At 41.1% G+C, this 17,261-nt stretch overlaps 1 protein-coding gene across 1 annotated transcript in view; it reads right to left on the minus strand.

Moving 5' to 3' along the window:
• slc4a4a (solute carrier family 4 member 4a) overlaps window positions 1–11,497 on the minus strand; it is an 82,309-nt gene extending 70,812 nt beyond the window's left edge. Inside the window, exons 1-2 of the mRNA XM_061261848.1 lie at window positions 11,385–11,497; window positions 485–558 (exon numbers count right to left, since the gene is read on the minus strand). Coding sequence (XP_061117832.1) covers window positions 485–558; window positions 11,385–11,404 — 94 coding nt within the window. The 5' untranslated portion in view covers window positions 11,405–11,497. The remainder of the gene's footprint in view (window positions 1–484; window positions 559–11,384) is intronic.
• Window positions 11,498–17,261: the final 5,764 nt, after the last annotated feature.

The following is a 17,261-nucleotide window of genomic DNA, read 5'->3' on the forward strand; positions in this document are numbered from 1 at the left end:
TAGTCTTAAATTTTTACATTTTTTTCTCTCCCAAGTACAAGATACATACTGTTTTACATTACTTTACGTTATTGGCAAATCACATTGGCAAATCTTGAAATTAGTCAAACCGTTACCAACATTTTTCTCTTATTTAGCAAAAAAGTAATAGAAATAAGATGAAGAAGCCTAAATATGTTACAGTATGGCGGTACAGTGGATAACATTGCTGCCTCACAACAACAATTTACAGGGTCCGAATCCTGACAAGGGGGGCCTTTCTGTGTGTAGTCAGCACTTGTTTGATATTTTCCCTTGGTTATTGATATGCACTTTGTTGTACGTAATCCTAGATAACGTACAACAACAGATAGTGTCTGCCAAATGCCTATAACGTAATGCAATGTAAAGACTCAACTGCTTGTTGAGATTGACTTATTCTGTGGCTTTTGCAGTGTAGTCGTTTGTTTTGTTTTTATAAGTCAATATAAAACGGTAGCCTCACCTTCCACCTCCTCTTCATCACAGACGTGTTTGAGGGAGGACGCTCCCCGGTCCAGCACCGCCTCGTCCTCCATCCTGTAGTAGTAGAAGAGAAAGAAAGACTGCTCACTCCTCTCCTCGAGCGACGCCGTCGAGCCGTAGCAGCTAGGCGGCTCCGCTACACGCAGAGACGCTGCGGAACTGTGGCGGCTAAGCGGCTCGCTAGCGCTTAGCGAGCTGCTCGGGTTGCTCTCGCCCGGCGATGTCGTAGAGCGGTAGCAGCTACGCGGCTCCCCTAGACGCAGAGATGCTATGGAGCTGTAGCGGCTACGAGGCTCGCTAGCGCGTAGCGAGCTGCTCTGGTTGCTCTCGTCCGGCGATATCGTAGAGCGGTAGCAGCTACGCGGCTCGGCCAGGCGTTGCGTGTTCCCTGGGCCGCTCATGTCTGCGAGTCGGCTTGACCCGCGGAGGTCAGCCCCGAGCACCACAAAAAAAACTAATAAATAAAAAATAAACACTAAAGGGCCATTCTCTGGGGGGGAAGCCTCGCACGGAAGGAGGATCCTGCCCCTCGGACGATAAAGCTGCCGGCGTGAGGTGTGAGGGGAGTGGATTTCAGCCGGCGGGGGTGGCAGGGAGGGAGGGTTAGGTCTTAGGTCAGGCGGTTAAAGTCTAATTGAGAGTGACATTACGGAAGGGTGAAGGCCATTGGCCACACGCAAATCCACACCTTTCAAGGAACTCTACTGTCTCACACACATACACATGCATATATACAAAAAATACACACACACATACACATGCATTCACACGCATACACACACGCACACACATATGCACACACATATGCACACACACACATACACACACACGTGGAACATTCCTCCTCCAGCTGGCCTATAATGCGAGAGTTACCCCCCACCCCCCACACCACCGTCACGTGGCTGTCTTATAGAGATCCGCCCTCTGAGGATTAGAGGAGCTTTTCTGAAGTGTGTAACGTACGGGCGCATGACAGCCTTTTGTTCTGAAGACACAATGTAAAAAAAGTCTGTCTTAACAAGCATTTTAGTCCTGTAATAAGATCTTATTTCTTCCTTTCAAGTAGCTTGTTCAAAGGTACTGTTTGCTAGACAGGTGAGATCTTCTTTTGCCATTGGCAAATGAGTCAAATGAGTCAAAACCATCTCATTGGCAATATTTTTGTCTTATTTAGCCAAATGGTAATAGTCAATATAAGTAATAAAATACATACATGTTAAGATTTACAATTTTTTTTGTTTTTTGCAGTACACTGGCACTTCCTCCATCCAAAATGGGCAGGGGAGTCATCCCAGAAACGTATTAAAAAAAAGAAAGTATACACTAGGTGGGCAGCAGCCTATTACAGCCTATTGAGGCACACTTATTTTCCCAGCGAGTGGCGTATCATTGCTGCAATCACGTTTTAAAAGCAGGGTAAGCTACAACAGCTAGCCTGCAGTCTGCTTATCTGCAAACTGTATGCTTTACTACTGAATAGTTGGGACATCTTTGGTTCTGAAATATAGAAACACACACATCAACGAATGCAATTGGGCAACCTATGAGTCGATTCAGGGTTTTGTCTTTTTTCTTTTTCATTTTGTACTTTTTCTGTTTTTATGCTCCCAGATGCATATAGCAAGCACTTGCATGGAGAGCCTGTACAAAGGCATCACCTTAAGTGCACTCTCAAAAATAAAGTGACAGCGTTTGTTGTTCTTCAAGGATCAAATGTCCTAAATTTACCCTAAAAGTATGGTAATGCCCTCTTTGGGTACAATTGAGTATGAGTTCCAAGCACAAATAAATTAATTGTATATTGCTGATTAGGGCTACAATTGTATGTATCTAAAGGGTACTGCCCCAGCGACAAGCATTTGTAATTTCGGTACCTTTATTCTTGAGAGTATGGGGCATATGACGTATAACCAGATGTGTGTCATTGTTGGGGAGGGGGGGGAGGGGGGGGTTCTCAGCGTGAACAGAGACGTATCAGAGCCAAAAATAGAATGGCAATATCCCTGAAGGCTGTCAACACCTCTGCGTGTGGCCTCGTGTCGTCTCTGTCAGCCATTTCCACCTTGCATGCGCAGTCACAGGCAGGGCAAACACCGGAGTCATCGCCGCGGGAACAGGTGGGTCCCAGGAACAGGCCTCAAACGGCTTGTTAATTCGCCCTGGTAACGGATATGAACTTTCCCGCTTTTTCCGCCTGAGCGGCTCAGTCAGAGACCCAGCAGAGTGTTTCAGCGGCGTAATAAATGTTTAACTCCCAGGGAAAATGGCCGCCCCCAATGGTATTACTAAATGAAGCAAATTTATTCAGCTGGTAGGATGTTCTACAAGGCTAAGCACAAGAAATCTATTTCCACAGACTCAAACATGCAAGTTCTTGTACACAACGATCAAATCATGCAAAAATGTTGCCGGCACTGACCATAAATATTCACATTCACAATACATAGTAAATTAAAAGCCAAAATATATCATTAGATCTTTAAAATAAATGTATCTCTAGCATGATTTCAAGCACGCTACATGCTCTAGGCAATAGACATGTCTTCAAGCACAATCCATTTTATTATTTAATGCCCTAATGTCTTCTTCTTTAGCGATGAGTCAATTAGCCACTAAAAACAGTCACATCAGGATTCAGGAAACCAGAATCTTTGAGAACATCATTAATCCATTTACACTGAAGTTGTTCATTACAAGCTTCTGATCCTGTCTTAGACTATGATGAAAAAGGGCTAGACCAGGTTCATCTAAACTCTTGTATGCTATGTTGCGCTCCAATCTGTAATCCTCAGGCAGTCCAACACATCTTTTCATCAGTAGCACGCAATTAAAGTAACAATCCCTCACAATCTCCCAAACTACGGGACAAGTTACAGTTCCGCACAACAGGAGGAAAATCCCCCGCTAATATCATGCAGCAGGAGCCGGTAATCCCAAAAAAACGGAAAAACAACCTGCGTGTCCCAGCCTGTCCTCCAGCCACACGTCTTCACCCTGGGAAAACCACGGCACTGACCACAGAGCCCAGAGGTGTGATGGGAAAGAACAGCACAGGCGAAGCACAGAGGCTCCCTGGGAGAGTGCAGCAAAGGCCCGCACTGCCGTGAGGAACATTTCATTCATATTCGCTCGATATGGCAACCATATAGCTTCAATTCTCATGTATTTAAATTCACTTAAATTATGTCTGTCAAAATGTCTAGCCGCAGGGGATTTGTCATCCTTGTTACATACGGATGATTTATGTTCACTAATTCTTGTTTTAAGCTCTCGTTTAATTCTACCGACTTACTATATGCTCAGTGAGCACTTTATTTGGTATTTATTAGACTTCTACTGCTGTAGCCTATCCACTTCGATTTATGATGCATTGTGTGTTCAGCGATGCTGTTCTGCATACCACTGTTGTAATCTATGTCACATTCCTGTCAGCTTTGACCAGTCTGGCCATTCCCCTCTGAGGTCTCTCATTAACAAGGTGTTTCTGTCTGCAGAACTGCTGCTCTCTGGATTTGTTTTTTGTTTTTTTGCACCATTGTTTGCAAACTCTAGAGACTAGTGTGTGTGAAAATCCCAGGAGATCAGCAGTTTCTGAGATACTCAAACCACCCTGTCTGCCACCAACAATCATTCCAGGGTAAAGTCACTTAGATCACATTTCTTCTCCATTCTGATGGATGATGTGAACATTAACTGAAGCTCCTGACCCGTATCTACATGACTGTATGCATTGCACTGCTGCCACACAATTGTCTGATTAGATAATCGCATTAATATGTAGGTGTAATACAGTAAAAATGTTCCCAATAAAGTGCTTGGTTAGTGTAAATGATATGGACATAGAAGAAAATGAAACACACAGTGCTTGTTATACATGACCCTGCCCCTTACTTTTACCTTGACTCCTGTGCTTGGGTGAATAAAATGGCTTCCCTTCAACAAACCATGATACTGAACACAATTATGCTAAGTGGACTGCATTTACATAGCACATTCATCCAAATTGCTTTAAAATGAATGCCTCTCATTTACCCATTCACACACACATACACACACACACCAACAGTAACTGGCTGCCATGCAAGGAACCAACCAGCTCGCCAGGAGCATTAGGGGGATCGGTGTCTTGCTCAGGGACACTTCGACACACCCAGGGTGGAACCCTCCGACAGCCAGACGACTGCTCTTACTGCCTGAGCCAATGTCACCCACAATTCAATGTAATAATAATGAAAAATAAAGATCAATAGGAGGGATGAAAGCTGTTCTTCAGACAGCGCTGCTATAACGTAAAGTCTGGTGAGAATATGACTATGTGCCCACGTTGATACCATGCCCACTCAGGCATCCACCCCGAATGTAATACTCGCAGACAGAGGGGTCAGTTCAGTACACAAGAGGACAATGAGTCTGTATCATGTTCACTTCATTCAAAAATAAAATGCACACCCATTTCAAGGCAGGGCTCAAAGGCGTGGGTGTGTGCAGTACAGGGCACAGTGGCGCTTTGTCTGTTTCGCACGCCGAACACGGTTACACCGTGGTATGAGACGCAAAGACTCTCACCCCATTCTCTGCTGAGAAGAGTGCCCTACTGCGGCACAGACTGCAGAAAATCCACATTAAAGACGGATATCAGATCACGGAAAATGCCAGGACGCCGGGTCTGTCCCTCGCCCTGTAGAGCTGACTAACAAGGCCGTCAGCTCCGGTAGTTAACACAATATCAGGGCTGCAGTAACAGCTGCAGGAGATGGTGGTCACCTTTGGTTAAAGGGCATACCTGGACGATGTAAAACACTTGTATACACCTGTAATATATTACTATTTTCATACATTTACCCACACAACATTCCCAGAGGTGAAAGTCCTCCTTCGTGTTTTGTTCCAATCACCTGGCTCTGCTAATTAGCACAATTATTTGTAGGTAAAACTAATTAGTGAAATTAGCTGGCTAAGTTCATGGGTGGAAGAAACGCACAGCAGAAACTCTGCACAGCCGTAAGACTAGAATGTGAAGGACATGTAGCCTGAGCAGAAGGATGACAGAAAACTACGCAACTAAAAGGTAAGCGATATTGGACTGAAAAGGAAAGCTTTTAGCCCGGAATCCAGTTAAGCCAGCAGTATTGAATTTCCTCTTAAAGAAATCATTATGTTATGGCTTTCTTTTCACGACCGAGAGAGCTTTAAAAAAAAAAAGCACAAGAACGATCTGAGGGCGATTCAGATTTTTCGGTTCATCGGAAGCGTAATTCGCAAGCGTTTCCTCTTACTTGTCACTGCATGCTGCACACCAGTGCCTGAGCTCTTCAGAAACACCGGAGACACGGTAGCTTTTCTAGGCAGAGGCTTCTGATATGAGCTGATAATAAAGTCACAACAGTGACACACAGCACTCGAGCAGCACGTCAGGCCAAGGGCATGAATGTGAAGAGATGTACAGTGAAGTAACAATGATGAAACATAAACTATAGTTACGCAGAGATAAGTTTAATATGGAGCTCCCGGTGTAGCTAAAACTTGGCAAAGTTTGGAAAGGAAAGGAAACAAAAGTGCCCATGCAAAATAACATACAGGGAAGGATAGGCAACATGGTCCTTTTCATGGTTGTTTGAGTTTTGCTGCATCACCCTGAACCCCAGGCGATCTGAGCCTGAATAAGCACCAGCAGAGGGAGAACAGTCTCCCCATGGAAGGGTCCAGCACACACTTACGCTCTGCCCTCCCCTAGCCCCCATTGCCCCCTGAACCCCCCTCACAGACACACGTGCACAGACACATTCATACGCACACATGAGCACACACACACACATTAATACACACACACAAGCACACACACAAATACATTAACACACACACACAAGCACACACACAAACGCATTAATACACACACACACAAGCACACACACTCACGCACACTCACACACACACAAACGCATACTGTACATGCATACACACATACACACACACAAACGCACACATGCACACAAACATGCACAAGCACGTACATGCAAATGCACACACACATATACACACAAACACCCACACAGACACACATACATAAAAGCACACACACATGCATGCACAGGCGCACACATGGACATATGCACACACACGAACACACAGCACACACATACGCACAAGTACACACATATACACAGACTGTCCACAAACTGTACAAACTGCCCTTCAAATACAAGGCAGTGTACGCTACATGACTTCTCCTGTTTGTAATACCTGCATGCATCTGAAGGCTGATTTCCAAAGGTTAATTCCGTAATTCCCTCTGTTATTGCGGGCTGTGGCAGAAGGGGGGCCACAGGGGGCTTCCCCCTCTCTCAGGAAAGGGCTTTGGGATCTGAGGAAAAGCCTTTTATGAGTGTGATTAAATTATAAAATGGTTCCAAGGGTAGCCACACACTGGAAAATGTAACCGTTATTGTAACCATATTGTAGTCTTATATTCAGACTTCAAATCTTATATCTATTACTTTTGTCCTCAATAAGACAACAATATTCCCAATGAGGTCAGAGTTCACGATTTGCCAATTTGCTAAGAAGAAGATTTGCTCATTTCAGATTAGCCGCACAGCACTTGACTGGCATGGGCTGAACCGAGAAGCCTTCCTTCCATTGTGGTGTGCCCCACCACAAGAACACCGCGTCACGATGAATCAGTGGGGAAAAAATGTGTAAATCTACATCATCGCTCTCAATTCAGAAAAAAAAACTGTCCGGGCAGGGCTTTTTAACGGCTTAACATCCCTTCTCACAATTAATACAGGATTTTCTCGTAACCCTGCATATGCGCTCATGTGGTAGCAGTCTGTGGATCGCCGCAGGAAAAGGACAGGTCAAATCTAGCATTCGGTGTAAAAATAACAGTGACCTTCATCCCATGGTAGATTAAAGCCGTTAAAAACGTTAACTGCTTTGGCATTTCAGCTAATGATGGTACTGCAGGTCCGGTGCAGTTCAAAGGCAGACAATTGGCAAAACAAAACCCTGTGAACCCTTGCTTCGAACCTGCTGTCCTCTTACAGCATGCGGCAAGCTGAGGTGCGAGGAGACTAAATGGACTTAAAGTGGCTACAGATGTTCAACTTAAGTTGCCAGAACAGAAATGGAACACACTGTGATGTACTTTTCTGAAAAGGCAAATGAAATTATATTTCAGTTTAACATATCGCAATGCCAGAAAACAGTAATAATGTGTCTATTCCCAATACACACTGTGAAGTGATGAAATAATTTGATATTTTATTTAAATATCAGTTTCTGTAGAGGGGACACAATGTCAAAATGGCTTAACTTTGATCCCTGGTGTAGCCAAGATAAGATCCGCACAGCTGTTGGGCCCTTGAGCAACCCCACACTGCTCCAGGGGGGATTGTCTCCTGCTTAGTCTAATCAACTGTAAGTCGCTTTGGATAAAAGCGTCAACCAAATAACATGTAATGTAATGTCTCCCAGAAAATAGAGACACAATTGCTGCATTTATAATTTGCTGGAGTAAAGTTTGTGAACCTATGCCTATTGCTCTTTTAGGTATATCACAGAAATGTGTTTAGCCAGTTAATAAAAAGATATTGGTTATTTAAAAATATAAGTTCTGTACATATTTGTGGGGATTTTCATGTCATGTTCTGAATTGCATATGTTGTCATTGTATGGATCTAATTTTACAGTTACCTACAGCCAGTGCAATGCATAACATATGCTGCTATTTTAAAACAACCTGCCTTCTACCAAACTTCATTGCCACCTATGGAACAGTGGCTGCTATAACAGGCTAAAAGTCCAAAACGTAGCCCAGCCCAGCTAAAATTCCACTTTTCATTCAGCTTTATCACATACAGGTGTGATACACGTAACAGTACAATAGATCATTTAGCATTTTGATATTTTACATTACACTATTTAAGCATTACATTACATTGTGTGTGTGTGTGTGTGTGTGTGTGTGTGTGTGTTGGTGGAAGGGGAAGTATATATCATAAATAGGGAATACAAATTATCAGAATGAGCACTATGAAGAAAACTTTGTTTCGAAGGTGCACAAGTGATGACAAAAATAATTCAGTCAACAATGCTGCTGTGTACACAGTACACTTTCTTTAGATCCAAGAATTCTCCTGCCGTGCAGAATATGAACCAAAAGGCGAAATGGCGTAAAACCCGGGAGCACCCCGCATTACCACCACAATGTTGACCCAGCCTTTTACAGTTACTATCAGGGTCATTCACTGCCATGTGTACAAATCCCACAGCCAGTCACCTCAGGATCTCCTGGATCTCCAGCACCTGGACTGGATGAAAGACATCCCTGAGCACAGAGGTCATGTCAGATGTGGTAAAAGGTAAACAGACTGCATTTAGACAGCGCTTTTATCCAAAGCGCTTCACAATTGATGCCTCTCATTCACCCATTCAAATACACTCACACACCAATGGCAACAGGTTGCCATGCGAGCTATTGGGGATTGGGTGACTTGCTCAGGGACACTTCGACACACCCAGGGCAGGGGATCAAAACGGCTACCTTCCGACTGCTAGACAACCGCTCTTACCTCCTGAACTAATGTCGCTAATGTGGTCACATCCCCTCTCGTAATACACCACATACTATATTCAATATTTAGCAGATGCTATTAAACACACTTTGACATTTACATATTATACATCCATATGGCTGGATATCTTATTAAAATAATTCAGGACAAGAAATTCAGTACCATACTGTACAACGACAGTACCCTACTGGACATCTGTTTCTGAAAGTGAGCCCCAAAGCCTACATGTCTTTGGACCATGGGAGGAACACGAAGCATCCAGAGGAAACCCACACAGATACGGGGAGAACATGCACACTGCACTCAGAGACGATCCAGCCAGCCGTGACATGAACTCGCAACCTCCTTCTTGTGAGGCAACACTGCTAACCACTGCACCACTGCCAAAAGCTGCAAGTCCCCAAACTGTGATACTATACTACCTCCTGCCTACTCTCTGATGAACCTGCTCTGCCACTTCTCTTCTGCCAGAGTCTTTTGGGAGGTCTGGTCAGCCCTACATGACACTTAACCCTCCTCCAGTACAGACAACACATGCAAATTTAACTCCACAAAAACAGTGTGAAGTGTCCTGGCATGTTACAGTTTTAGGTTGGAGGGGCGGGTGTGAGCAGTGGGGTTGCACTGAATGGCAAAACACTCGGAAGACCTGTCCATTTCACACATGCTGATGAGTCTGAACTTAAAGCTCTCATCCAGCAACACACATCCCACCAACCTGAGTTAGGGGTCCCCACACTTCCTGAAAGCCATAGTTATGGTATCATGCCAAACAAGTTAATTATGACAGAGTTGTTTCTCAAGTTAAGGCTCCTTTTTTTCTCTTTTGGCTGAACAGAACATGCCCTGGTCCCTCATTTGTCATGAGGGTATATACATCCTAAGAATTTTGGAAGTAATAACTGTCTTCTTTTACAACAAAGTAAAAGTGAAATACATATACGCCTAGATGACCCGCTAATAATATTCAACAGCTGCACAGATATCTTATCTTGCATTGTTGTCTGTTGCTCTCAGGTTATCGGCTTACCTATAACAGATATATAATTTAACATAGCCCAGGTTACAGTTTTGTGAATTTCAAATTTCTTTGAATTGAAATTTACAAATTAAGCAAATACTGTATATTTGCCTGACAATCTTGAGTCTACTCGCTATTTGCAAGGGGATTTAGACGGAGAAAATGTACATTGTGTATAAATCTCATCAGGGGACTCCAAGAGTTGATTAGAATTTTTCCTGAAACGTCACCAGACGTAACACCCACCTTCGTTTAAAAGACACGAACGCAACTGAGTAGCCGACTGCGATGTGCACCTGCACTATCCGGGAGCGCGCTTGCATGCATTGGTGACGGATCCTTCACCCGTGATCTGTCATTCAGTTTACGCGCTTCTATACAGCAAAAAGCGGTGACCAATACACTTAATTACAATGTTTACGACACAGAAATATTACATATTCAAAAGACCGCCACAGACAATCTCACAGGATTTGGTTCTCTTTTTCCATGAAGCGAGGATTCGTAGCGTGAGCTGAGAATTAGAAGGTTCTAACTGCTAACATTTTTGACAAAAAATTAGTTAGTGTAAGAAATATGATGTTTATAGAGCACTAAATACATGTGAGACATTTTATACAAAAATGCTGTTTAAAAGTATGAAAAAAAAAGAAATACATTTGAAAATCGTATCTGCTTGGAGCCCATTCACTTTTGAATGTTTGAAGCTCAATATCTCAGAACTACTACGCAGAACCTTCTCATTCTCAGCGCATTGTTTGATATGCCATTCTTGTTCGTGTCAATGCAGGGCACTAACGCGTTATCATAATTCCAGCTTGCATATTGCACTTGCAGTCTGCATTCTTGTTATCACCTGGCCACAAATAATTGTGTCTGTGGGCCACTAAATAGCCTACTTACAGAAGTTATTGTGTTAACATTCTGTTTTGTAAATGCTTTATTCACACTTACAGTTCATTATAGAGGAAAAGACCAGTGTAGCAAACCATATCAACAAAGTTATCAATAAAAAGTGTCAAGCTAAGTGTTATCAAAACTAGATGACAATGCACTGCACTGCCACAAATGTATGTCGCGTGACAAGCTATGAAACAATTTATTCCCAAATAGATTTTTTCCTAATGCACTCAGGTTTAAGTCTTACAAGATGATGATAATTATTTTAAAAGGCAAAGACAAAATTACTTTCGGATTCAAACCATTTACAATTTAGACAACAACAAAATGTAAATGTGAATCCCAAAGATATAACATTTATGAAAATACATTTCATCACTAACTTGTTCTTGTAGCTGCTCATTTTGAAAGGTCTTCAACCCCCGACGACTTCCTCCTCCAAAACTTCAAGATAAACTGGAGTCGCAGCCCAGCGCGCGTATCGTCTTGCTGGTGACGAAGTTCTGTCTTATCTGTTCTTCAGAGCATGCGAACTTTCATTTATTGCTATAGGCGGGATTTCTACGTTATAAAATTATAATGCACCGTAGCCCAACAAGGTGCAACAATAAATTCGAAGTTAAACGTTTAACCATAGCCAGCCAGCGCTTTGTTTGTAGGTCCGCCAACTAGACTAAGAAAAAATTAAATAAATAAAACTAAATTCACAAATACGTGCAGCCCATCAGATGGGCTGATTATATTGGAATACCTAAAGCGTTCTGTGCGTCCTTTCTTGGTGTCGACATGTGCATAATCTAATGTGCTATCTGCTATGGCAATGGTAACTTCAGATAGGCTACTCAGTGTCGTACAACGTGTGTCTATTTTCCATATTTAAAGAACCATCCCTCTTTCAACGTCACGCCACAAGTGGGAGGTTGGAACAAGAAATTGAGAAATTGAAAAAGTGTTAAATTCCAAACTATATCTTCGCAGTGGAAACTCAGCAGTCGTACCGTCAAGAGTGGTTGGTTTAATATTTGAAGGGTACAATAATTTGGTAGCTAGGCTTCGTTGTCTATTGAGCAATGTGCTCTCACACATGACTGAAACATTGGTTGGATATTTATATAAAGAATAAAACGAAATGTTGACCTGAAAATATAAAGTAAATTTCAAATATCAATATAATTACAAATGATTAGCCTACTTTGATTGTACGAATTCTTCTGTAATCGCTACTTTTTTATTATTGCGTGATCACAAGATTTGGTAGTAGAGCGACATCTGCAGGAACAAATGGTCATATATTTTATGTAGAAATTAAAGTTTTGATCACTGCTATTATATGGCACGCCTATAATACCTTAAATATTTGTTAGCTACGATGATAATGAAATATTAAGATAATGGCATCAATAAAGGGTAGTCTACATCCTATATTCTCCTGAGAACCAACAATAAAAATACTATGTGTGTGAATGGGTGAATGAGAAGCATCAATTGTGCATCACTTTGGATAAAGGCAACATTTACCATATTAATACATAATACAAGTAAATGTAAGAATTTAATTAAAATTTTATTAAATGACCCTTGTAGTGTAGATTTCATAATAGTAGAACATATGGTTCTTGAGATTAAGACCAGAGACTCATGTCCCCTACAGGGACACAAATTAATTGCTGGGATTTAGGAAGATATGACCTATTTATTGAAACAATAAAAAATGCATTCCAATGTAGCAGTAATTTAAACATTTCTTCCAATCTGGCTGTTGCTACTACTGGCTGTTGTCAAATTAAATCCTTTATAAAATCATGCTGTTGGATTATGGCTTGCATCATAAAACCAGTAAAGGAATATGACTGGATGAGCCCAATAAGCAACATATTGTGCTAGCGGCCAAGATCATGTGCATGTGTGTGTGTGTGCGTGTGTATGTGCGCACATGTGTGTGCGTGTCTGTTTTCCAACATTTATTAAAAATTGGAGCTGAAAAATGAGTCCAGGGACGAGCAGGTCAATACTAATATATTGTAAAACTAAAACTAATCTGACATGGTAATCTCATGCTCTGTCAGACATGCTCATTCCAGATATGACAGGTGGGCAGGGCAGACTCTGCATGGAGAGTCAGTTTAATTCTACACTTTCACATTGCTTTTTAAAAATAAAAACATTGACACTCATATTAGTGGTCATCTTAGTGAGAAGCCTTTTATTTATTTTTTATACACATACAGACAAGGATGCCATGACTGACAGGGGCCCTCCAAACATATCTGAACAGAATAGGATTTTTTGAGGTGGTGGGGCCCAATGTGAGATCTTTCACGGGGCCCAAAGTCTCCAATGGTGTCCCTGCGTACAGCTGGTTTTCACAGAGTGAGCTTAAGGAGGAGGTCCTTAAATTCTATTAAAGTTGTTGCAGGTATCAGAGGAAACCCTCCCTTCCTCAACAATACAAGAAATACAGCAGTGACTTCAGCCCTGGACCCCAGTGAAATAGGGCCTCTCACGCCAAGTGAAGGAAATGTTTACTGCAAAAAAAATAAATGTAACAAGTGTTTAATCTTGACTTAATATCTTTTTTTCTCTCAAGTAGAAAATCTTTGCTATCTATTTTTTTAATCTATTTTTTGATCTCATTGGCGAATCTTGAAATAAGTCAAACTGACTTACATCATTGGCAATATTTTTGTCTTATTCATCAAAAGAGTTAAATAACTAAGATCATAAGTGTCAATATAAGTACTAAAATGTTTGTTTAGATAACAGTGTGCAAAGCCGAACCCAGCAGAACCTCTCATCTCAGCTGTAGGCTCTGCCACACGATGGATGAAAAGGTCAAAAGGAGGATTTGGACTGACCAACACAAAACCGTGCCATAATCTGTGATGACAGCTTCTGATAACTGTAAATAGAAGAGGACACATTTCTGTAAAAGGACAGTTGAGTACTGACTCTTTTGAGTAACCCGCTTTAAAATCCTACAGAGATATTTCTCCTAGGACCTGTTTAACAAAGCAAAATTAATGAGTTAGCTGGATAACCGCACTGAGTACAACCTGGAACACTCCGAAATCTGGAACATGGACTGAAGTAAAAAAAGAGCAGTTGGGGGTTTTACTCTGTGGAGTTTTCCAGTTAATTGGGGAGTCCTGCTTGGTACAGGGCCCTGGTTCTGCTCTGCAGAGGCCAGTGTGTGGGTGCTTTATTAATGCGGACAGTTTACTCAGAACATGCGTGTTAGATTAGCAGTGCAGGCCAGTTGCATCTCAACCTCTCTGACCTTGGTTTTAACAGCAACACGTTGTTTGCATGAGAGGGAATGTTAATAAACTTGTACAAGCTCAGTGCCCAGTAGAAAAACGCTGAGGTTTTTGTAACACAAAGCAGCAGAGAGGATAGCATTCAGGCCAACGTGTTCAGTCACGGTTCAGTTCAGGGCAAATGGAGCGAAACTAGCCAGGTTTAGGCACGAGACCACAGGGACTTTATATAATTAAAAAATAATAATAATTAAAAAAAAATATATATATATATATATATATATATATATATATATATTATACCTAATCAATGTATTCACTTGTTTATGTGGGAGGTTTTTGTAAAAAGAATACAATAAAAGAATTATATATATATATATATATATATATATATATATTGTTATTATTATTTTTTACAAAAACCTCCCGCATAAACAAGTGAATACATTTACTAAGTTCTTTCCAAGTATGTGTACCCTGTTTGTTTGGATTGCTAAATTTAAGGTGAATAAAAAATGTTATTATGAAGTCAGTTATATAGCAATGTGATTTGTGTTTGTTTTCTGAAACCTGGGGTCCAGAGGTTAATGTACGTTTTACATTAAGCTCTCATTTTTAATACTCTTAGGTAAGAATTCCATGTGATGATTTTCTGTTACATAGCCTGTTCCTGCTTGTCTGGTGTGTCATCTGATGCTTGGAGTTTGCCTGTTTCCATGGGGCCATTAACCCTGGCTTTTCTGTTGACCTTCCAAAGATCAGCCATCCATTCTGTTATCTCCCCTGTGGCACTGACCGTATGGACTGTGAGTCTCGACCAGGCACGGCAAAAGTAGGTCTACAGGGGTACAAGACTTGACGCCACACATTCCAAACTGCAAAACCAGAGTCAATACACACCTTTTTAGTATTGCACAATAGGGTCATAAATGAGAGTCAAGAGTACTTTTTAAATTTCACAGAATTTCTCTCAGGGGTCAATGTTCAATCCTTAAAGGTCCGACAAAAAATGCAATTAGAATGTTCATAAGCAAACTGATGTTACAATAACTACTAGGAATTGAATGCAATGTTTAGAAATTTAGAAAAGTTTAGAAAAAAAGAAAAAAGAAAATATTCCAAAAAAACTACTCTTCAAAGGCTTGGTTAGGTTGCACTGCTTCATAGATGATATGATGCTCTTTTGTCACTTCATGAGTGCTGGTGGAAGCCATTCACATGCTACACTGCAAAATATTTCTGTTTAATAGTTCTTTTAGTCTTGTAATGGGACTTGAAATTAAGTTTAAAAAATATATATAAGTAGAAAGCATTAGCTTATTTTAAGTTACTATTTGCTTGACAAGTGAAATGTTCTTATGTTGGCTAATCTTTAATTGAATTAAACTGGATGAGATAGTTAGAAAAAATGTATTAAAAATATGATTTTAAGTCTAAATAAGACTAAAATGCATTCTGAGATTGACTTACTGTTTTTTGCAGTGCACTCTGGGAGGTCTGTCCTCTTATAGTCTCTGGGGCAGGAATGGTGAGCCCAGCTACGGCTCGCAGACAAGGTGGATGAACAGCATCATATGTAAGTGCTAACAGTTAGCTTGAGAGATAATTATAGTACTTACACTGGGCACATCTGGCAGACTGGCATACTGCCATACCATGCTTACGCTGTCTTCACAGTGCACTTAATTCCATCTTAATTCCATTTTAATGTTTTTTGTGATAATAATTGCTTTCCACAGTCAATGTCAAAAATTGTCTAAAAATGTTATATGATGCACAAAAGTAAACATTGCAAAACAATGGTTTCCTATGTTGGCACATCTGAGAAAATTGAATTTCCTTTGCGGAAAGGTTTTTGTGACTTGTTGACATGGCATGCCCTTTTTGACCTGGAATCAAAGGAGACACCAGTAAGGGCCTTGTAAATTACCCTTGACTTAATTGAATCTTTAACACAGCATCCAACATCATTCTCCTGGCAAACTGCAAACAGACAGTTAAGTATTTTGTACACTGTAAGGTCATTCTGGCAGCAACTTGAGATCCAAGAAAGGCCCAGTTTAAATACCACCAGTGTCAAATTACCGCAACGGTGTGGCCGGTGGTTTGGAAGCCAGACAAACCACGGGATTGTAGGGCTCGTTCCTGGGTGGGGAACTACGGTTATAACATTGAGCCAGGTACTTATCAGCGGTAAGTATCCGCTGAGGAAATACTATGTGTGTGTTGTAATTCCTCAACACGGTGACAACTTTCTAGATACATGTAAGCACACAACGCGATGCCTGCCATGTGCTAAAACAGGAAGGATGAAGAGTTCAGTCCCTATTTAGCAGGCACCCTCATAGTGGACTAAGTTTTTGTGCTAGTCTGTCTTTTAAAATTTGCAGTAACTGCTTTTTTCTCAGCTGGACAAAAACATAAAATACAGAGGCTAGCAATTTGCCTATACATGTCTACTGTTACCAAAATAAATAGATATGACACACAATAATTTTGTTTATCATAAATACAATAAAAAAGTTAATTGTGCTTACACTACTTGTAGGAGGAGACAGCATCCGCATTAAACGCTACGATAACTTTATTTATGGGTTTATTTTTTTACAGTAAGGTTTAATTATATTGCGTGCCCTTTCAGTTTATGCTCAACAGATGAACGCTACATTTGTTCAGCATCAGGCCTCATTTTCCAAAGTGGCTCCAAATACCGCGACAGTCTCTTTTAAGCAAAAACGTGTGTTCGTGTGTCTGGTAAACATTAAAATGTCGTCCATGTTAAAATCCAAGTATTTCGCCGGATTCCTCCAAGCTTGCCGTGCAAAGACTGGATATTTATAAAGAAGAAAAGATGACAGTAGGCTTGCTCTCGTATTGGAAATCTGGATTTACATAACTCCTCCACTTATAATTTGTTCTAACAACAAGACAGTTATTAAAAACACATAAACGTTCAAAAATTCCGATGTTCCACTTCAGAAACACGTTAAAACGTTCCGTACT

The sequence above is a fragment of the Conger conger genome, chromosome 11 (genome assembly GCF_963514075.1).
Source record: "Conger conger chromosome 11, fConCon1.1, whole genome shotgun sequence".
NCBI classification, from domain to species: domain Eukaryota; kingdom Metazoa; phylum Chordata; class Actinopteri; order Anguilliformes; family Congridae; genus Conger; species Conger conger.